The sequence below is a fragment of the Sminthopsis crassicaudata genome, chromosome 4 (genome assembly GCF_048593235.1).
Source record: "Sminthopsis crassicaudata isolate SCR6 chromosome 4, ASM4859323v1, whole genome shotgun sequence".
NCBI lineage: Eukaryota > Metazoa > Chordata > Mammalia > Dasyuromorphia > Dasyuridae > Sminthopsis > Sminthopsis crassicaudata.
In genome coordinates, this window is record NC_133620.1 from 322,502,559 (window position 1) to 322,526,651 (window position 24,093).

Consider the following 24,093-nt stretch of genomic DNA (forward strand, 5'->3'; position numbering starts at 1 on the left):
TACCATCTTCCCTCTGGGACTCCAGTGAGAGGACTGTCCGTTTCTCGAAAGATCCTAATAAAGCTTCTGTGTTATGGGCCAGAAATTGAAACAAGGTGCTAAGTCAGTGGAACTGATAAAGACAATGGTTGTTTAGCATGGTACTTAACAGTTCTCTAGTTCAGTACAAGTACTTAATACTTACTACTATAGTTCTACAAGATTCTTACCTTTGATAAGAGAGCGTATAAACTCGGACAAATTCAGCCAGAATCAGAACTGGAAGACAGAGACTGTGGTGGTGGTGGTCCTCCTGCCTCCCCTACAGAAACCAAGACACATTCAGGAGGACCTCAATAAGCTGGCAGAGGACTGGCAGCAGGAGCTCAAGCTCTTGGAACCAAAGAGAAAGACAGGCGTCTAAAAAAGCTAACTGGCCCCAGGAAAGGAGAAAATACTTTTAAAGAGATAATATAGGATTTGGACTTTAACCCCTGGCTCTCATGTGGTGATTACTGAACTGAAACGAAGGCTGATCCCAAAGACCTCCAAGAAAATCAAATAAAAACATTATACTTCTGTTTTTCACTTTGAGATATCTCTGAGTATTTTGAATTGGGGTTTGCCATCACACACAGTAGTATCTAAAAATCAAGGAAAAGCATTACAGGCATACATGTATAAAGTAGAGGCTAGTTTATAAATTAGTAAGATCAAGAGTAAATATGTATGTCCATTATCATTACAATTTGGTAAAATGCTAGCTATGGAAATAAGAAAAGAAAAAAGAAATTGAGGAAATAAGTACAAAGAAGAAACAACATAATCAGTTTTTTACAGATAACATCAGATCAGATAACATCAGTTTAGAAAATCCTAAACAGCCACCAAAGAAATTCACTGAAACAATTAAGAATTTCAGGAAAGTTGTAGTATGTAAAACAAATCCATGCTTTATCATTCACATTTCAATATATTATAAGCAAAATCTAAGAAGAGAAAGAAAATAATACCATTAAAAATAACTACAAAGTATTAAATACATAGAAGCCTACCTGCCAAGACACAGTTCAACAACTATATAAATAAATTGCAAAACACCACTTATGGAAATAAAACAAATAAAATGGACAAATACTAATTGCTCATTACTAGGCCATTTTATCATGTTATCTTTTCTGTCTATGATTTATTTCTGAATTCTTCCTTTCCAGAGATGTGAAAGGTCATTCTTTATCACAGCTCTATTTAATGTGACCTTTTATATATTTAAAGCTTATAAAGTTTATCTTAGCAATAATGGTATAATTGTTGGTCAAAACCTAATTACTACCAAAATAGTTTTCAATTTTCCCAGCAGTTTTTAATGAAGTGAATTTTTACCTCAATTAGATGAGGTGTTTGGGTTTTTCAAAAACTGAGCTGTTTCCTCTTGCATAATGTGTACCTACTCTGTTCCATGGATTAATCTCTGCCTCTTTTTAAACTATTACCAAATCACTAGATAACTGCTTTGAGATTCATAGTTTTGAACACTAATGCACTGTTGGTATAGTTGGCGTAGTTGTGAACTGATCCAATCATTATTTTAAGAATAATTTGGAGCTATATCCATAAAGCTATGAATAAAACTAGCAATGCCTCTACTACATTTCTGTACCCTAAAGAGATCAAAGGAAAACGACCTTGTTGTACAAAAATATTTATATAGCAGCTTTTTTGAAATGGCAAAGAATTATAAATTGGGGGGATGCCCATTAATTGGGGAATGGCTGAACAAGTCACAATATATGATGTAATGGAATACCATTATGATGTAAGAAATGACAAGCAGGATCTATACAGAAAAATCTGAAAAAATTTACATGAACTGATTAAGAATGAAATGAACAGAACTAGGAAAACACTGTGCATAGTAAAAAGTACAATAATCAACTGTGAATACGATGGAATGAATAAAACCCTAGCAAAAAGATCCCAGGTCCTTGTATCTTTGTGGGCCATAGGAAGGAAGGTTAGTTAACTGAAGAGAGTCTAAATTGTTGTCTAAGCTACTTCCAGAGAGTGAAGCACTGACAGTATTTTAGTGGACCTTTTGTTAAGTGGACTTCTATTTTAGTAAGGCCTCCTTGAATTGCTTTGCAGAATTCCTTGAACTGACAAAATTATCTTGACCCCAGAGTTACCTTATCCAATCAGAAGGCTAAGTTCTGATGTCAACCTCTGAGTTTACCTTTTACCCTCTATCACAAAAGCTAACTCCTTTTAGGGTTAGCCCACAAGTCAATGGCATAATCCCCTCCCCCAAACTTCTTTAGGAATTTAGCCCACCTTATGATAGCAAGTTATCTAGGGACTTTGCCTGCCTTATGACATCTTCCCCATTCTTAACAGCAGGTTCTTCTAGGGAACTTAGAACAAGTCTTTCTCACTTCTGGAAATTAGCACTGAGAGCGGTGTAATCTTTGCCTCTTGATTTGGAAATGGTCTAACCTACAAATTCTTTGGAGACAGCTCACAATACCAGCTTGAAACCTCAATATATTTTTGAGGGTCCAACCTCCAAAATGTGATGGCCCATATGGAAAGAGTACTGGAACCCCAATATTTTAGGAATTCAGCACTTCTGCATCCACATACCCAGTTAAAGAGCTCAGATGTTCTCAGCATTACAGTGATCCAGGATAATTCCAAAGGACTTACAACGAAGAATACTATCCAAAGAAACAACTGATCGATTTTGTTGAGGTTGTGAAGGGGGATCCCAAAAATTTGGGATCATAGACAGGTGTTATGAGGCATCTCAAAAGAATCTCCAGGCTTTGCAATCAAGGGGCAAAGTTTTATTGTAATTGTAAGGAGGCTAAGTTTCAAAAGAAATTAGCAAGGAAACAGAAGCAAAGGGACACTCCAGCTTTCTATCATTGACACACTAATTCTATGGCCCAGAAGAGTGGTCTCCAGAATTTGGATATCACTGACCAGATTATCAGTCAGCAATAAATTAAGGATTCAGACAGATTTTTGTTCTTAGAATGAGTGTGGGAAGTTCCTGAAGATTACTGACTTATTGTTAGAACAGAAGCCCCGCCCCCCCCCCCCCACAAATCAGGGGACCTCAACATCATTGCTACATTATATCAATTTTAGATTAAAGAAAACTTTTTAACTTTATTATTCTTAAGTGGGGTTTGGGGTCTGTACTTTTTTTTTTTTTTTTTTTTTTGGCAACATGGCTAATATGAAAATATTTTGCATAACTACATGTAGAATCTATATCAAATTGCTTGCCTTGGGTGGGAGAGGAGAGAATTTAAACTCAGAATTTTTTAAAAAACAATATTAAATATTTCTGTTTACATGTAACTAAAAAAAATTAAATTATTTAAGTATGAGGAAAAAGCCATTAGATTTGGCATTTGAGATCATCAATAACTGGAGAAAACAGTTTCAATTGAATGATGAGGTCTAAAGTCAAACAAACTTTGGAAGTGAGAGGAAAAGAAATGGAGGCATTAAATGTTGATAGCTTTTTCAAAGTTAGCTGGAAAAGAGAAAATAGAAAATGGGATGATGGCTACTGAGAATGTATATTGATCAAGGATTTTTCTGATGCTCAGGGAGATATAGATATGTATATTTACATCAGAAAAGCAACCAGCAGGCAGGGAGATTGGAAGACAGGTGGGAAAGGGGGGGGGGGGGTAATAGAGGAGACAATGCTGAAAAAGTAGATGGAATGAGATCACTTGTACATGTATACACAAGAAGAGATAAGATAGATAAGATAGAAATGAAGAGGGACTATGTAGTAGAAGGGATCAGGAGGAAGGAATAAGAATTCTAACAGAAGGACCTCATTTTTTAGTGAAACATGAAGCAAGGTTCTCAGTTGAGAGAGTAAGGGAAGGCTAGCGCATAGGAGGTTTGAGAAGGTTTGAAAAAATTTGAAAGGCTAATGTAGTGAGTAAGACCAAAAAAATCAATTGGCGAAGTAATTGGGGCCACAGTGAGGGCCCAATTAATTTTCTATAATATAAATTTGTAGTGGATTAATCAGCACCATTTCACAACTTTCTCCTGCTTCATTCAGCAGCAGATAATTAGGACTACACATAAAGATAGTGGGAAGGATCCAAGGAAGGATATAAAAGAATAAATTTGGCAAATTTGGAGATGGGCAGGGGAATTAAAAGAAGGGAATAGTATATAGTTGTACTGACACAAATGGGTCAAGATGGGAAGAGGAATAATATACAATCAATACAAAGGTAATGGACTAGGAAAGAAATGAAGAGTGAACATTAGAGATCACAGTGAGGATAAAGAAAAGGGTCTGGAGTTACTAGGCAAAAGGAGTGGAATGAGATTATGATCAGAGAAGCAAATTTCAGAGTTCATGAACAAAGAGGAAGATTTAGTGAAGGTGGAAGAGGAAGGTGATGGCAAATTAAGGTTATGTCAAATTTTTTTATATAGCTAAGATTAGATAAAGGAGTAGATTATGGGAAATAAGTAGAGTAATTAGGATATTAGTTGTTTAAGGAGATATTAAATATATGATGAAGGCCCTCAAATAAGGGCAAGAGTTAGAGAGGAAAAAAAGACTGGACAATAAATTGAACTCACTGTGAAAAGAAAGAGTGACCTAGAAATCATCAGATAACAAACACTAAAATCTCAATTCAATGATAAATATGAGCTGAGTCAATTTCAAAAGAGATTATGGTAAAAAGAGAGTATGAAAATCAAAATTCAAACAATGAACAAATCTTTCTGAGGCCATCTTTTTTTGCCTCAGTTCTTACTTAGCTTTAATCATTGAATGGGGTTTGCCTCAGACAAAATGAGACCTGGAAAAGACCTTAGTTTAAAAAGGCCAAAATCTCTCCCACTGCATCCTCAGTCATAACCAGTTGTCCTAACTTACACGTCTTGCCACTGGATTCCAATGACTCTGGAAAAAAGAATGAGGTAAAACCCTGCATCATTTAAATCCAATTCATCAGCAAGGCAAGATTTCATCATCCAGATATTGTTGGTCCTCTTCAAGAATGAAGGTCAAACAACAATAACAAAAATGCGGAAAGGAGGGAAAAGGAATAAAACTTAATATGTTTTATAATTAGAGTACATGAGAACACAAGAATAAAGGAAGGAGAATAGGTATTAGATGATTTAGATGTAAATTATCTGAAACAGTCAAAAAGAAAGGTTAAAGATATACCCAAACACACATGGAGTTAGATGTAAAAATATACAAATCTTTAAGAGAGAAATAAGTGGAATTGGGGGATGTTAAGAGAGCGGATCATGCTGAAAAATAAGCAGATGCCAACAATATATACAAATTTCCTAATCCTGATGGTGGAATAAAAGGGGATAAAAAGAAAATAAGAGCTTCCTTAGATTTCCTCTTAGAGAATTATTGCACTGTAAGAAAGACAATTTCAGAGAATACTAAATTGTAAGAACAGAGAATGAATGAAGCAGAAATTAAAGGATAAGAAGAATGTAAAGAAACAGTTTTGAAAGGTTTAAGAACTCAGATCAACACAAAAGCTAACTGATGAGGCCCTAGGTAATTAGGTGGGATTGGCAGAGAAAGCCTGAAGAATTGATAAGATTACAGTACTCTTTGAGGCAAGCAGGGAAGGGCACTGATGGGGACCAGCTGAGCCTTACAGTCTCACTCTTGTGAAGGTTTTGGGTAATCCCACTTTACTTACCAGTCAGAAATTTAAATTATACTGTCAAACCCCCAAGGTTAAATTTCCTCTATAAATCTGTCCATGCCCATGCCATCTTTGCTGAATCCCTTTTAGGTTAAGCCACCACAGCATCCTGCCTTATCCTCACTGGCCCCCTCCCCATGCCTCATGGTGTCTTTCTTCTTGTTACAGCCAATTCTTTTAGGATGCTCAACTTCTCTGAGGATTTAGCCTGCCAGTTAATGGCAAACTCCCACCTCTTAGCCTGCTTATTCTTTCTCCTGGTTAACAGTGAGTTTCCCTGGATAAACTTTTCCAATATTAATTATTAAAATCCCTTTCCTTGCTAACTCTGTGCTCTCTCAAATCTATTTCATATTTACTGAAGATTTTGTATTTGCAAAGGACTTTTCTGCTTCCTTTGGATATAGAGAAGTTTGTATACCAAAGAAGTTCCTCAGGAGGCTTATAAATCCTTTGAAGTTTGTATAAAACAGGAATTTCTCTTGAGGATATAAGATTCTGTTAATCATTTGCATGTTGGGCTATCCACTTTGACCTCTTCATCTACTACTCCTGAAAGCTATTTTACCTCTTCATTTTGTCCATAACCTCTTCTCATACATAAAAACATCTTTGAGCAACTAGAAAGCCACTGTGAATCCTTCATATGTGAACTACTACTGAACCCCATCATTTAATGCCAAACCCCAACCTCATCACTAGTCATATGTCTTCAGAAGACATCTCCTGACTGAAAAAGTACATAAAGGGAGGAAAAAGACATAGCTACTATTGTATGAATTTGTTTTGCTTGACTTTGTTATCTTAGTTATTTAACTGGAAGGAGAACTGAGGGGCTGAAGGAGATTAGCAATAATGTCAAAAAATGCAAATAATAATGGTCCATGAAACTTTTTTTTTTAATGCAGAAATTAGAACAAAATGAAATTCTGAAGGAAGCACAAACAAACAGAACAATTCTGAAAGTAACTTATAGAATTACATGCCTTTTTAAAATACAAACAGCATGAAATGTTAATTTATTGATTTCACAAATACAATCCTATTTTCTGTGTTTGGTTTAAGTTCAAGTTTTTTTTAAATTTGTAATATATGGAAGGCCAGCAGATGACATAGAAAAAGTTTAGAAACATATAACATATTTGTATAGTATTGTATAATGTAAACATTTTATCTTAATTAAGATTTCTTCTCTGGTACCAAAGGCCAAAAAATTGTACATGGATTTTATCACGGAGATGCTGAGTCCCTTATTCCCATGTTGTGATAGTTCTTAAAACAAAGTGTGCTTCATTCCAAAGCTAGCTCTCTATAAATACTTTGGTGACTTTTCTGCTTACTGTATTAATATTCATAAATAACATAGAAATTTTAAAGAAAAGTCATATTTAGTGCCTCTCAGGATTTAATAACATAGTAATAATTTTTCTTCACATAATGAAATAGTATAATAATTTCTTACTATTACAAAGGTCAATAATATATTTCATATTTTTGGATACTTTTATAGTTTCTCATGTGAATAAAATAAGCACATTGTTGGGTTTACACAGTAAGTTTAAAGATGTCATACAAAAAAAAAAAAAAAAGAAATAATTAGGAAGAGTACTAAACTAGACCAGATTCTAACCTCAGCTCTGCTACAAACTTAATAGGTAATCATGGGCAAGCTTAACATCTCTAGACACCAATTTCCTTAGCAGTAAAATACAGAGATTAGACTTATAAGATTGAAGAGCAAGAAATAATTATCATAGGCTCCCAAAACTGAAAAAAAAGGAGAAAAAAAATAAAGAAATAAAACAGAGTTATTAAGATTTTTTTTTTTTTTAACACCGGAAACAAGAGGCAGGAAAAGTACTTTCAATTATAGGGTGAGAGATTAGAAAGTGAATGGAAGGCAGAGATCCTAGAACATAGGCTCAAGATAAAAAGAAATAGTTTATCTGTTATCTTTATTAAGCTCCTTACTCTGATTAAGCTCCTATTCTGAAAAAAGATACTAGACTAGACTAAGTGCTGAGGAATATAAAATTCTCCTTTCAGGAGTTCATATTCTCCTGAGGAATATAAGATAAATCCAGAAAAGTATACACATAATTTTTTGACCAGGAAGGGAACACTAACAACTATGGGATCAAGAAAGGTTTTCTACAAGAAGCTGCTGCTACACCAAGGTTTGTGTATTCAGGTATGAAAAACAGTCTAAAGGCCGGAAGGAGGATGGAAAACTGATTTTAGGAAAGAGCAAGTAGGCCAATTTATCTGGGATACAAAAAACAGGTAAAGAAAAACTGCATAAAATAACCCTGTATTAATGATAAGGTTTTAAGTAGAATGCAGTATCTTTTAAATTTTTAACAACAGCTTTTTATTTTCAAAATATATGCAAAGACAGTTTTTAACATTCATCCTTACAAAACTTTATGTTTCAATTTTTTTCACCCTCCCTTTCCTCTATCCCCTCCTCCTAGACAGCAAGTGATTAAATATAGATTAAACTTGTGCAATTCTATTTCCACATTTATCGTATTGCACAAGAAAAACCAGACCAAAAGGGGGGGTGGGGGAGATGAGGAAAAAAAAAAAAGCAAGCAAACAACCAAAAAGTGAAAATACTATGTTGTGATCCATATTCAGTCTCCATGGTCCTCCTCTTTCTGGATGTAGATGACTCTCTCTATCACAAATCTATTGGAACTGGCCTGAATCATCACATTGTCCAGCACAATGATCATTACATAATCTTCTTGTTGCTGTTTATGATGTTCTGTTGGTTCTACTTACTTGACTTATCATCAATTCATGTAACTCTCTCTAGGACGTTCTGAAATTGAGTGGAGTAAGCTTTAAAAGGCAAGTTGAAAAGGAACTGAAAATTGATTAAATGCCCATCAGCTGGGGAATGGCTGAATAAGTTATGATATGTAAATGGAAATGGAATATTTTTGCTCTGTAAGAAATGATAGGTAGGTTGATTTCAGAAAAGACTGGAAAGACTTACATAAACTGATGCTAAGTGAAGTGAGTAGGACCAAGAGAACATTATACACAGTAACAAGAAGATTATGTGATGATCAATGTGACCAATTTGGCTCTTTTCAACATCAAGATGGTTTAAGGCAATTCCAAAGAGCCCTCTACATCCAGAGACAGGACTATGGAAACTGAATATGGATCATAACATAGTATTTTCACATTTTTGTTATTTCTATTGATTGGATTTTCTTTTCTTTCTCATCTTTCCCCTTTTGATCTGATTTTTCTTGTGCATGAGTATAAAAATGTTTACAAGAACTGCATGTGTTTAACTTATATTGGATTACTTACTGTCCAGGGGAGGGGAGACAGAGTAAGAAGAGAGAAAAATTTGGAACCCAAAAATAAAAGCTATTATTTTTTAAAAGCCAATCAGATTTTAAAAGTAGCAAAGAAATAAAAACAAAGTAGATAGCCATCAATAGGGGGAAGTAACAACCAAATTGTAACATATGAATGTAGTAGAATATTGGGATCATAGTACCAGAGATATATGTATATAGCTATAAAGAACTTCAAAAGCCATTTATCTAATCTAATACCTTCCCTTTTACAGTTAAGAAAAATAAAAATAAAGCCAAGGAATGTTAAATGACTTTCCCAAGATCACAAAACTAATATCAGAATCAACATGGTAGTCTAAAAGAGAAGAATGGGAGAAAACTACCAGAAAACAATACCTACATTATAAATAGAAAAGTCAACAACAACAAAAAATCCCAAAACTTCTATGAAAACATAATCATTAAGCTTGGCTCTAAAAAGAAAATGTAAGAAAGTTCTTCCTCTACTTCTTTGCAAGAGTGGAAACAAAGGATGTAGATGATTATGCATGATGTCACACTTTATTACTATGTTGTTCATTTTTGCAAAACTTCATTTTTCTTTTTTACATTCTTTATTAAAAAGTATAGCTCTCTAGGAGGAAAGGAGATTTAGAAATAGTAATATAATGGTAAGAAATATAAAAATATTTAAATGCTAAAATAAATTTATATTTCTTATTCTAGAGGCAAAGGGAACTACTAAAAGTTTCTAACCAGGAGAGTATTTTATCAGTCCCTATGGACCTTGCACTTGAGGTAAGATAAAATAAAAACAAGATGAACTATAATACATAACATGTCATTATAAGACCATTAGAGTTATGAAAAATAAAAGTGTCATAAAAAAGTCCAAAGAAGAGAATATGAAATAAGTGGTATTTTACTTAGGCTTTAAAGGATAGGCAAGAATTCAACCAAGAAAGAAGATATTCTAAGCATAAGGAACAGTATATACAAGAAACTGAGGGGAAATACAAAATATATTTTGAGGAATAAAATGGTCCAGTTTGAATTAAATGCAGAACACATGAAAACAAAATGTGAGAAAGGTAGAGTGGTACCATAGTATGAAAGACTAACCTGGACTTCAATCTGATTATTAATAAAATAGATATATTGGATTACATATAAGATCTCTAAGGTCTCTTGCATTTCTAAAAAGAAAATGAAGATGCTGGATTAAAAAAAATCTCTAAGGCCCTTCATATTGTATATAGCTGTGTGGTATATATGCCAAGGTTCTTGGTATTATATTGTGAGTAGGTCTCTGCTAATTTTGAATAAATTCAATGGAGCGCAAAAAAAAAAAAAAAAAAAAAAAAAAAAAAAATCTCTAAGGATGCTGCACAAGCAGTATGATTCAATGGAAAAAAGAATAATGGTTTCAAAATCAAACAACCTAAGGTCAAATCCACCACTGACATTTACTATGTCATTTACCCTATTCTTTCTGAGGTTCCTTCCAATTTTAAACATATGATCTGTATCTATGAACATTCCGGCTCTAAAATTCTATAATTTCATTATTTTATTTAATTAAATTAAGATGTAAGTACCAACTATGTATACATCACATAAACTTAATATTATATAAATATACTACATAGCACATGTAAGTATAAGTTAATAAAACAAAAAGCTGAGAGCTATCCAAAACACATTTCCAAACATATATAACTAATATTGTAGTAGAAAAGATTTGGACCAGTTATATGCCAGAAGTCTCATTTAAATGTAATGAAAAAAAATTTTATATTATCTATAAAAAGATAATATATAGAGAGATAATGTACACACACACACATATGCATATAATAATGACGTCCTGATGACCAAAACACATCCTCAGAAATTTACTTGTTGACTATTATTCTTTTTGTCTGTATACTATTTCAATTCACTCTCCATGTATACATTTACTCAACTTAATTAGCCTAGGAGAAAATAATCAGAAGGTACCTCCTTCATTCTAAAGATGGGGAAGCAAGTCAAAAGGGTTTAATGACTTACTCATGTCATAAAGGTAGTTAGTAGCATTCCCATTGACTACTGGGTTATTGTAATTTATTTTATATATACTCCCCCCCTGTAATTACAGAATTTGTACTTAACCAGAACCATATGAATCAAACTATCAAAAGATTGAGAGAATTAGAGAAATAGTAACCAAATTTATTTGAAAAAACAAAACATCAAGAATCTTAAGGGAAACAATGAAAGCATTTCAAACTACTAATTGCTACTACAAAGTATTATAACACTGAAGAGGAGGAGAATAAGCTGGATGTCTTGGGAAATTTTCATGGTTCTTTTAATAACTCCAAATTTCTCCCTAAAACAAAAATTCATCTTTTTAAAAGCAATTATTTTTTTTCAGATTTGAAACTTAAAAGTTTATTTTGTTTTAAACCTTTATTTTAAGAAGATATTAGCAATCTAATGCTATATTTGTTTCTCTCTATATTGTTTTCCTAAATAAAATTGCATTTTTTTTATTTTTATCAAAGCTTTTTATTGATAAAGCATATGCATGGGTAATTTTCCCAACATTGACTCTTGCATAATCTTCTGTTGCAAATTTTCCTCTCCTTCCCTTCACCAAGCTGGCAGATAGTCCAATACATGTTAAATATATTGAAATACATGCCAGATCTAATATGTGTATACATATTTATACAGTTATCTTGTTACACAAGAAAAATCAGATCAAGAGGGAAGAAAAGGAAAAACTGAGAAAGAAAGCAAAATGCAAGCAAATAACAGAGAGAATGAGAATGCTTTGCTGTGTTCCACTCTTCCGATGGTTCTCTCTCTGGGTGTAGATGGCTCTCTTCATCACTGAAAAAGTGGAACTAGTTTAAATCATCTCAATGTTGAAGAGAGCCACGTCCATCAGAATTGATCATTGTATAGTCTTCTTGTTGCTGTGTATAATGATCTCCTAGTTCTGCTCATTTAACTTTGCATCAGTTCATGTAGGTCTTTCCAAGCCCCTCTAAAATCGTCCTGCAGGTCGTTTCTTACAGAATAATAGTATTCCATAGCATTCATATGTCATAATTAATTCAACCATTCTCCAATTGATGGGCATCCATTCAGTTTCCAGTTTCTTACCACTAAAAAGAGGGCTGCCACAAACATTTTTGCACATGTGGGTTCCTTACCCTCCTTTAATATCTCTTTGAGATATAATCCCAGTAGAAACACTGCTGGATCAAAAGGTATTAAAAGCAATTATCTTGAAGCAGCATAGTATAAAACAGGCCTCAAAGTCAAGAAAATCTGAGTCAAGTCCTGCCTCTACAAAACACTGGCTATGTGACCCTGAGCAAATCACTTAACCTCTAAGTAATATAATCAATTCTCTTAAAACTATAAATTACAGAGAAGGTCCTGACCTGCATTGAGATAATAATTCATCTGAGAATTCCCTATGCAAATGAAAACACAGGTCCGTCTCTGTTGTTATTTTGTCCTTCGTTCAGGGAGTCAATGCCATGACGCTGTGCAAGTTCACCTCCTTTACTTTTCCCTCCATAACCAGCTAGGTCCAGTGTCCAGATAAAGATCAGAAGTACTGGAGATGACTCTGGATTCAGTGGAAGACTTTTATAGCTAAGTTCTTTAACAAATCTTAAAATGATGAATAAAATAATAAAATACCACAGTTTCTTAAGTACTCAAGCTTCAGAATCATCCAAAGCTAGTGCTTCAATTTCCTCTTCTCCAGCACCCAATTCTAATTTTTTTGTAATCTTCTTTCTCACCTAAATCATATAATTGAAATTTCTCTCTACAAATAAATGATCTCTTAATAGCCAAATTTAATTACTTTTCTCGATTCCCATCCTTCTTGAGTTGTCTGCAGCCATCTGACACCATTTAATCACCTTTTGACTCTCTTCTTTTGGTTGCAATAATGCTCTCTCCTGGTTCTACTCTTAATCTAACTTATTACTTTGCAGGCTTGTGTGCTAGTTCTTCAGAACTGCCATATACATAAATCCAATTGGCATCCCCCCAAAGCTCTGTCCTGAGCAACCTTATATATATTTTGCTCTACTATCTCACTTGATCTCATTGGCTCCAATGCGTTCGATTGTTTCATTTGATCCTAGGAGTTGAGTTCATATTCAGCAATCCAGATCCAGATGAGGGTTGTGTGTGTTGAGGGGGCCAATTGGGGTGAAGTGACTTGCCAAGGGTCACACAGTTAAGTGTTGAATGTCTAAGGTCAAATTTGAACTCAGGTTCTCTAATCTAATTTGTCAGAGTTCCAGTGCTCTATCCACTGTGCCATCTAGCTGCTTCCCTCAAATTAAATGACCAAATACAATTCATTATCCTTCCTTAACATTCCCCTCCTTTTAAATTTCCTTATTACTATCAAGAGCACCACAATCATTTTAGTCACCTATGCCTGCAACCTGAGTGCCATCATCTCCTCACTCTCCCTCAACACAAGGCCAAAAAGTTGTTAACTCTTTCTCATGAAGACCTCTAACATTCTATCAGCCATTATCCTAATTCAGAAATTCTTTCCCCTTGACTGCTACAACAGCATCGTACTGCAATAGCATTTCTGCCTCAATTCTCTAACTCCAACCTATTCTTCGTTTATTAAATTAGTCAGTCAACAAGTAATTTATTAAGTCCATTCTATGTGTTAAACTGATGGGGGATACAAAGACAAGAAAAAAGCAGTCCCTGATCTCAAGGGGCTCAGTTTAATGTTGGAGAAAATATCCAAACTATATTTGTATATACAACATATACACAAAGTAAATTGAAGATAATAAAAAAAAAGGAAGACAATAGCATAAAGGGGGATTTGAAATCAGGATAACCAGAAGACAGAGCTGCCAAAGCTATTTTTCTAAAGCATAAACTGTTACACTCACTCCTACACCTTCTCTCTCCAAAATAAAAAAAAAAAAAAAAAAACCAGAAATAAAACTTTAGTACTTCCCAATCAATTCAAGGATCAAATATAAAGTGTTTTGGGGGGAATTTAAAGCTCTTCATAAATTAGCCTCCTCTTAATTTTCCAGTTTATTTTTTCTTGCTTCTTTATTCCCCTCCATACAATCTATGATCTGGCTATTCTGGTCCCTTTGCTGTTTTTCTCAGAGGACACCTGTCCTACTCGTGGTTCTATGTCTGATGCAAGGGACTGCTTAAAACCTGAAAATTAAATAAATCTATTTAATTTAATATTTATTTAATAAAACATTTTTGTATACCCCCAAGAAAAGCAGTCTAGAAAAGTAAAAGTAAGTAAAAACTATCAGCAAGCTCTGTAAGAAATGACCAGCAGGATGAATTCAGAAAGGCTTGGAGAGACTTGCATGAACTGATGCTGAGTAAAATGAGCAGAACCAGAAGATCACTATACACTTCAACAACAATGCTGTATGAAGATATATTCTGATGGAAGTGGATATCTTCGACAAAAAGAAGATCCAACTCACTTCCAGCTGATCAATGATGGACAGAAACAACTACACCCAGAGAAGGAACACTGGGAATTGAATGTAAAATAGTAGCACTACTGTCTATCTACCCAGGCTACTTATACCTTCGGAATCCAATACTTAATGTGCAACAAGAAAATTGGATTTAAATACATATATTATATCTAGGTTATACTGTAACACATGTAAAATGTATGAGATTGCCTGTCATCTAGGGGAGGGAGTAGAGGGAGGGAGGGGAAAATTTGGAAAAATGAAAACAAGGGATGTTATAAAAAAAATTACTCATGCATATATACTGTCAAAAAATGTATAATTATAAAATTTAAAAAAAAAAACTATCAGCAAGCAATAGAAGCAAAAAGTTTCCCTAGGTGCCAGGAACTCTGACAAAACCTTAAAAATCACTTTTATATTTTTCTTTCTCAAAACACCCAAAAACTCGGTCCTAGATCAATGCAATAGAAGATAGTTAATTCAAACTTCCCCACAGCATTTTTCATTCACCCAAATTTCAGAGTGCAAGAAGTTAACTGACCTCTTCTCAATACCACCAGTATAACCTGGCCCACAGCAACATTTCGTCTTTGGTTGGACTCCATGCCATTGCACTAGCTGTACCAAAGTGTATTGCCTATAATATGCTCCCTCCACTTCATAAGTGCCTAACTTCCTTCAAGACAACTTCTACCCCCTCAATCTTTTCCTTGTAAGATTACCTTTCACTTACACATATATCTGGGAAAGTCACTTAATGTGTCTACCTCAGTTTCCTCAACTTTAAAATGGGGATAACAATATATCTTGATATATCTTACAGGGTTGTTTTGAGGATCAAATGAGACATCTATAAAATCAATAGCACAGTGCTTAGAACACACAGTAAATGTTTTATAATTGCTTGTTCCCCTAGCTGAGTTCTCTTCTTAGCATATCTTTGCTGAGAACTCAGCTAGGGGAACAAGCTTAGAAGAAATGCATATGTTTAACCTATACTGGATTACTTGCTGTTTGGGGGATGGGAGTAGAGGAAAGGGAGGGAGAAAAATTTGGAACACAAGTTTTTTCCAAGGATGAATGTTAAAAGCTATCTTTGCATGTATTTTGAAAATAAAAGGCTATTATTAAAAAATTTTTTAAAGAAAATAAAATTGTTAGAAAAAACAATAAACTGTTTTGATATATTTCTAAACAATGAGACTATACAAAATTCTAATTTTATTAAAGTTAAAATATAAATACACATACCCAATTTTTCTAAAATCTCTACCAAACATTTCTTTACTCTAGCAAAAATCCTATCAATTTTTTAAAAAATCATCCAATTTCATCTAAATATCAATTTGATTAATGTTGACAATTTTCTTCAAGCTAAAGCTACTTTCAAGAATCAAAAAGTATGTTTAATGAATGACCTTTCACAAAGGTTACAGGATAGGTTGGCTTTCTAGGACAACTTATTTTTACTACCACATATCAGGATTAAATCAGCCCTGCCTTTAAATCAGCCCTGCCTTTTAATAGCAAGTGTTATACTAACAATACCGTTAATGACTTAAAGGATATAAGTAAATGCTTGAAAATACAAGGCCTGAAAGTTCTCAAAGAATTTTCGAAAACCAAAAAAGTCCTAAGCTGAATCATTTCTTTCTTCCTAAACTTGTCCAAAGAATTGGTTATCACCTTCCATCAGAGGCAGTTGCCTATGAAGGAGATACACAAGTATACATATATCCACATGGCTACATACACATGTATATAGTTCATAAAATTTTAGAATCAAAGATAGTCTAAAAACTAAAAATCCAATTACAAACTGGATGTACTAACTAAAGAATGGTTTTATGATAAAACAAAATTTAAAGACTCTTATAGCCAGACTACACCATAAACCAAACACCAACTTTTAAAATGCTTACTATTAATGTTTTTTCTCCTATCATGGAAACCAAATCTAAATAAATTATTAAACACTTAGTGTAAAGGTATGCCAAACATTTCTCAGAACTTTCTTAAGATCTTAACAAAAAATCAAAAATTTTCCCCCCAAAATGAGGCCCAGGTTAAATATTTTATTTGGCTTTTCATAGACTGAGAAGCAGGACATTATTAGCTCCAGACGACCAATTCCTGGACTTAGATCAAACACTATCTTGTCATTTATTCAGTCAATCAAAACAATGTTTTCCATCTAAACCCTTAGTCTATATCCTAAAAAACTGCTAATTAAATCCAACTCTAAAAATCCATTTATTTAATTTACAAATAATAAAGAGAAAGGATGGCTTTGTGCCAAAATGGAAAATTGTCACTCTATGAAGCCAAAGAGTGGGGGGAAAAAAAGAAATTTAAAAATTATTCAAGTTTCAAGAATACTGTAATAATTTTCAATCATTTTGCCAATTCTGACTTCCTAAAACTACCTTACAATCAATGGTAATGAAGATAATTCTTAGAGATCGTAAAATTTATCAAAATCTGAAAATACGTGAATTATTACATTATATTTAATGAATTTATATTTCATGAATATTAGTTTGTTACTCTAAAGAAGGTCTTTCTTTAAGATTACAATGTTATGGAATATTATAGTTCTATAAGAAATTGATCAGCAGGATGATTTCAGAGAGGCCTGTAGAGACTTATTGATGCCAAGTGAAATGAGCAGAACCAGATCATCATGGTACTCGGCAACAACAAAGTTATAAAATGATCAATTCTGATGATTGTGGCTCTTTTCAACAATGAGATTATTCAGACCAGTTCCAATGATCCTGTGATGAAGAAAGCCATCTAGCCCCAAAGAAGGACTGTGGCAATTGAGTGTGGTTCACAACATGACATTTTCACTCTTTTTGTTATTGTTTGCTTGCATTTTATTTTTTCTCATTTTTTTCCCCTTTTTGGCAGAATTTTTCTTGTGCAACAAGATAACTGTATAAATATGTGTGCACATAATGGAGTTAACATATCTTTTTACCATGTTTAACATATATTGGATTATTTGCCACCTAGGGGAGGAAGTACTAGAAGAATTGGAACACAAGGTTTTGCAAGGGTTAATGTTGAAAATTTTTCCATACATTTAGAAAATAAATTTTAGAATTTTTTTAGAAAATAAAAAACTTTTAACTTTTAAAAAAAAAGTTACAACCAATCTTTCTAATAAACTTACATTGATTGCACAGTGATTTATTACATTTTTATACATAGAAAGAAAAGCACTTTAAGACTACTGGTACATATTTTAAGAATTTAATGGTTTACATGGAAAACAACTTCATTTTATTTACAGAAAAACAATTCATACTTTTATTTTCTCCATTTAGGCAGTGATATAAGAAAAATAAGTAGAAAAAAATCCTACTTTTTGATGCCTATTGCTCATTTGGATTCATAATCCATACACTTAATGTCATTAAAGACAGACTGAAAAGGTGGAGTTAACCCATCTTCAGTGTAAAATAAATCTCTTATATTTCATCAACCAAATTTACAACAGAATCAAGCACTTAATTACCAAATCCAAAGTTATCAAATAGTAAGAACCTCTAAAATTGCAAATGTAAAAGTACTACCAACCCTGCTCTCAAGAAAGATACAATCTATGCATGAGTACAGGATATATGGAAAATAAATACACAATGTCCAAGAAACACAGAAGTTTCCTGAAGGAAATGGCACTTGTGCTGAACTTTGAAAGTAAAGCAGAAATTAGCAAACAGAGCATAACACAAATTGGAGGACAAGAGGGAGATACAAAGTCCTATACCAAGAACACACAATACCTGCTGGAGTATACAGTTCAGGAAAGGAGTAAGGCGTAATCAGCCTGGAAAGATAGGCTGGAGCCAGGGCTTTAAATGCCAAAACAGGGCAGTCTGTACTTTATCCTACAGGCAATGATGAGGAACCACTAAAAGTTCTTGAGCAAAGAAGTGAGACCAGACCTGACAGTTGAGTGGAGGATCAATTGTAGCGGAAAATAACTAGAGGTCTAAAAACCAATTAGGAGCTATTTGCAATAGACTAAGCAAAAGATTATGATCCCCTGAACCAGGTGGTTGTAGGCTAAGAAGGGACATGATGATAGATGTGTGCAATATTGAGGAAGCAGAATCTAGAAGAGATGGCAACTGATTATAGGGAATGAAATATAGTTGAATCAAAAATGACACTGTAGGAACACCTTGATGATGGGGAAAATGGTGTTGCTCTCAACAGAAAGAGCAATAGGAGGGGAAAGAAAAAGAGTTTTGCAAGAAAAAAATTTTTCTCACTTCAAAACAGAATATAAACTTTTATCATTCATCAAACCATATACCTAAAACACCAATTTTAATAAAACAGGGTTTTCTCCGTAGTTTTTCAGATCAATTTTTTCAACATGGGCATTTTTTTCCTCCGAGAGGTTGACTCATTTAGACATATCTTCGCAACAAAAAGCAAAATTTGTTTGTCATACTAGCAATTAAAACACTTGAAATAACTGAATATGCTAAGAAGCAGTATGTCTTTTTTTCAAGTTCAAACCTAGCAATTCTTTAGTTTTTCAGTTGGCAAACTTTAGCCAAAGAAAAGGGAGGCTTTTCTGATATCAGAGTTCATATAAGTAAAAAGAAATGTTTCCAAACGAGTCTTGAATTTGAGACAAGATTATGATATTCATTCATTTTCATTCATTCTCTCTCCCTCCTACCAAAAATAGGTATTATAAAGGCTAGGTGACAATGAACCTGATTATAAGGAATCTGGTAGCAAAATGTGTTGAATAGGCTGAATATTCTGAACCTAGGCAATAAAAAAGGAGAAGATTCAAGAAAAAAAGGCCGTCTACACATCTCCATTGCCAACGAGGAATTGCATTTTATACAAACATGGCTTCCAAGTTACTCTTGACTTGCAACGGGAGTCAAAAAGCCTTTAACCTGAATACTCATATAGTATGTAGTATTTCGGAAAACTTCGTGTTCCTCACTGTAGAACTTCAATCACGCTCTCTGGGCAGCACAGCAACCTCTGCCTTCCCTGGGACAGACCCAGGGCGGGTTAGTGCAGAGAACAAGCTAAGCAAGAGTCCTGCTCTGGAGCTAGAACTTTTCAAACTCCAAGGGCCCCGAGTTCAAACCAGACCTTCCCTCTCCAAACATCACACATACACACCAGCTTTCCCACTTTCTCACGCACACAAACTCATCAAAACTCTAACACGCGCGCGCGCACACGCGCGCACGTTCACTCTCACTCCCACTCTCCCAACAAAAGACCAAGAGTGGCAAGGGGGCGGCCGAGGGTTTCGAAGGAGGCGGCCGCGGCCCTAGGCCTTCCGACCTCGGTCCCAATACCACCTCCCGGGCCCGGCCGGGCCTCAGCACCCGGGATCGCAGGGGAACATCATGGCCTCTTCTGCCCGGCCGGGCCCGGCCCGCCCCGTCTCTGGCCGTGTTCCCCCAAGTCGCGCGGTCCTCCTCACCTGTCAGGCGCAGCTTGACGGGCCCATTCCTCCGGCCCCCGGGATTAGACATGGCCTCGGCCTCGGCCTCGGCCTCGGCGGAGGCTCGTCCAGGCCCAGGGCGCTGGGCGCCGGTCCGGGCGTCTCCCAGTATCCGGGCACGGGGCGGGTGAACCGGGGGCGGACGGGTGGAGCGAAGGCGCGGCGGAGTCACCAGAGCGGCCGGGGCTGGGGCCGGGGCTGGGGCTGGGGCTGGAACTGAGGCCCGGGCCGGGGCTGGCTGGGACTGAGCAGCCGGAGCCGCGGCCGCGGCGGCCCCAGGGTCCCGGATGTGCCGAGAGTCCTCGCCATGAGCCGAGGAGAGAGCGGGACGCCGAGATCGCTCCCACCGCGCCCGCCCTCTCCCCCGGCTCCTCGGGCTCCGGCCAGCCCCCCGCTGCCCTGCTCGGGTCGGCTCGGCTCGGCTCAGTGAAAAGGGGCCGGGCTGAGGCGACGCCGGGGCTGCGCTCGGGGTTCCTAGTCTTCCTTCCTCCACCCGCCCTCCCACGGAAGGAACGCGCTCCAGCCGATGCTGCCACTCAGTCTGGGTTGGGGGGTTGGGGGTGGGGGTAGAGGTTGCTGAGCAGTTGGGGTGGGTTGACAAAGGGGGGGGAGAAGAGCTGGGGCGGGGCCTGTGACGTCAGGAAGAGCGCGAGGGGACGGAAGAAGCCGAAGCTGAGAGGAAGGGAAGTGGCCGGGGCTAAGTGTCTGGGACGCCGCCGCCACAACCTCCTTGGGCAGACAGACGGTCTTGACCTATCCCCTGGCCTTGGCACTGCCCCGCCTTTTCATCTGCCTTTCAGGATCCTTGAGAGGGAGAACTAGCGCCCAATCCCGGAGGAGGCGGGTGATCTACCTGGCGTCCTCATCCCTTCCGGAGGACTGATTAAGTTCCCTTCTTAAGGGGTGGGTCAGGTTCCCCCAGTCCAGCTACCCGAGCTGGGGGGTGACCAGATTCTAACAGAATAATTTGCTCTGATAGACTCTCTTCCAGCATTTAAAGCGTGAGCTTCACTTTGGGCCGGGAGAGAAGGGAATGATTCTCCCCGTTTTTCAGTCGAAAAAAACGAGACAGAAGTTACTATCACACCCGCTCCCCAACCACATACACGCACATATACATACATTCACCCCACCCCCACCACCCCTTCTTTGCCCCTGCATTCTTCTGGAGCAGCTGGGCTATCTTCTCTTAGGATGGTCCTGTCTGTTGCTATGACACTCCACAGGCTTAGCGTCCCTCCCACCCCTCCCTCCAAGGGTGACAGCTGCAAAGCGTTCCTACAGCTACCTCGTGTCAGTCCTCCGAGTTGAGCTCAGAGGGACACAAAGAGAAGGAAAGTCCCTGTTCTCTAAAAATTCATTAAAGAGGGGAAAGCAATATGAACATGAAGAGATCCGCATAGATACATGCAACATCCATATGAGCTATAAGTGTGATCAGCTAGTGACATTGTGAAGATCTGACTCCCCTTTTCTCCCACCCCACCCCCCCATCAAATAAAAAGGAAAAAGAAGAGCTGATTCTTTCCAATTGATGGAAGCTTTTCTCCTCCCATTGGGTGACCTGAGGGCGGGACCTTCCTTTCAGTCTCCACTACTTCACACTTCCCCTCCTCCCAGCCAAAGCTGGAGTTTTGCCTGGGACTTTTGGGTTCAAAGTCACTTAGTCTGGACTCTAACAAAGAACTCCCTTCTATAGCCTAGGGAAAGAAAAAGCCTGAGATCCAGTTTAAATTATGCTTTTGGAGAAACTTAGAAAGTTATTATTATTACTAAAATCATAAGAACGTGGTACTCCCAAGTTGAGGGTCTCGAGAGGTAAGGTCGTGTTATAACTACAGCTACATTTAACCAGTTCAAAGGACTTGGAAGTAAGAAAGATCTGCGTTCAAATCCAGCCTCAGTCGTATAATAGCCATGTGGTCCTAAGCTATTCACAATTTCTGCTTGCTCCAATTTACTAATATGTGAAAGGAGAATAATGAATCCCACCTACTTCGAAAGGTTGCTGTGAGGACCAAATAAGATCATTGTAAAGTGCTTGTAGAAGATATATATAGATAAGTGTTTATTCCCTTTCCCCTCCTACACTGAACCAAAGTGAAACCCTGATCTATGTTTTTAAGCTAGTCAGTAGTGTCCCTCATTTCCCCTTTTCAAGAACAAAATAAATGTAAGTCAAAGCAGTCATAATTGACCTTGGATTTTGTGGGAAACAAATCGGGATAAAGAAACAAAGGGATGGGGGAAGGGAAAGGAGACACACCGAGCAGCAGTAAGCAAACAGGGAAGTGAAAGGGGTAAAGAGGAAAGCCTTTCCATACTTCTCCTTAGTTCTTAAGTAGACTGTTGTCTGGAAGCTTCAATTTGAATTTCTTTGCTCCGTTTATCTAAGGCTGAGAACTAAAACCATCTTTCTTTGCTTAGTCCCTGGTCCCAGAACACAAACACAGCCCTAAGAAAATAAACATTTCTCTTTAATAATATTCACCCCTGTCACTGCCACCTTTCTGTATTGTCTCCTTCTCTCACAGACAACTTTTTTTCAAAACTTTTAGGTGCCATTGAAATCCATTGTTCCAGGCTCCAGGGAATCCTTTTATTATCCATAGGATATTTAGTCCAAAACATATTCAATACCATGTTACAAAAAATGCTCCAGAAAAGGCACACTTATTCAGAGGGGACTAGTGATAGTCCTGAAGGTGGTACAGGTGGCACATAAATTGGGTTTTGAAGGAAGCCAGGGATTATATGAGGCAAAGGGTGCAAAGGTACGGAGATGGAGCTGGAACATAGGGCATAGAGAAGTTTGGAAGAAGTTTGGGTAGAAACAAAATTGGTTCTCTTTTGGATAATGATATGTTGAGTTTGGGATGCCTCCAGGACCTCTAAATAGTTTGAAAACACATATTACCTTGTTCTGGAGACATTAAAGCTGTTTATAAAGATCTAGGAATCACCTGCATAGAGATGATAATTGTACCTCTGAAAGCTGATGAGAATAGAGAATAAGGCCCAGAACAGATTCTTGGAGGACATCTGCACTTAATGGAAGTGATATGGATGACTTAACTAGGTAGGAGAACTGGAAGAAAAAAAAAGTCTTAAAAACTTAGAGAATAACCAGAAGCAGGTGATTAATGGTGTCAGATGATGCAGAGAATTTAAACAGAATAAGGACTGAAAATAATAGACCATTAGATGTGGAAAATGGGATTACTGGATACTTTAGAGAGATTGGAAACCATAATGCAAAGGGGTTAGAATAGAGGGAAAGGAGAGCAATTTGGAGGAACTGAATATAGATGACATTTTCAAGTTTAGCCAAGAAGGGGAGGAGAGATAGAGAATAAAAACTGATGATGATGGTGGGATCAAATGAAGATTATTTTTAAGGATAAAGGAAAACGGGCATTTTTATAAACAGCAGGGATTAAAGATTAGAGTGAGACAATCTGTTAGATAAGAGAGGGTGGGAGCTGTGGTAAATATATATAAAAGAGATAGCTTTGGCAAGGTAAAGAGCGATCTCTCTTCATCAGTAACCAAAGAAGAAAATAGAAGAGGGGGAGGGGAAGAATCGGGTAATAGAGATTTGTGAGGGATAATGTGACAATTACATCTGAACTTAACCAGCATTTAAAAAACAAAAACAAAAACAAAAAAAACTTTTCCATTTACAAAGAACAGAAAAAGAAGATTCTGTATGAAGGTGTATACATGCACCATGATCAGCTTATTTTTATTTTTAAGAATTCAATACATAATTTTCAAAGGTGTCCAGGTAGTATATGTTTTCTATGCACTTCATTCTGTTCTCTTCATTTTTTACTATTCTCAAGCATTTACTTATTTATCCTTCCCAACTGAAAAAAAAAAGGAAAGGAAAACAAAATCCATGTAACAAGTATAGTAAGCAAAAAACAAAGTCCTACTTTGGTTATGTCCAAAAATACATTTCTGTTTCTATAGAGTAGAGTATTATATTTCTATCTGGAGGGGGAAATATTCTTCATCACCAATCCTCCAGAATGATGGTCCAT

The 24,093-nt window shown here is 36.4% G+C and overlaps 1 protein-coding gene across 2 annotated transcripts in view; it reads right to left on the reverse strand.

Moving 5' to 3' along the window:
• SMURF2 (SMAD specific E3 ubiquitin protein ligase 2) overlaps window positions 1-20,673 on the reverse strand; it is a 127,732-nt gene extending 107,059 nt beyond the window's left edge. Inside the window, exon 1 of one of the 2 annotated variants that reach the window (XM_074260539.1) lies at window positions 20,027-20,673. In XM_074260539.1, coding sequence (XP_074116640.1) covers window positions 20,027-20,078 — 52 coding nt within the window. In that variant the 5' untranslated portion in view covers window positions 20,079-20,673. The remainder of the gene's footprint in view (window positions 1-20,026) is intronic. The other variant, XM_074260540.1, reaches the window with a different exon arrangement.
• Window positions 20,674-24,093: the final 3,420 nt, after the last annotated feature.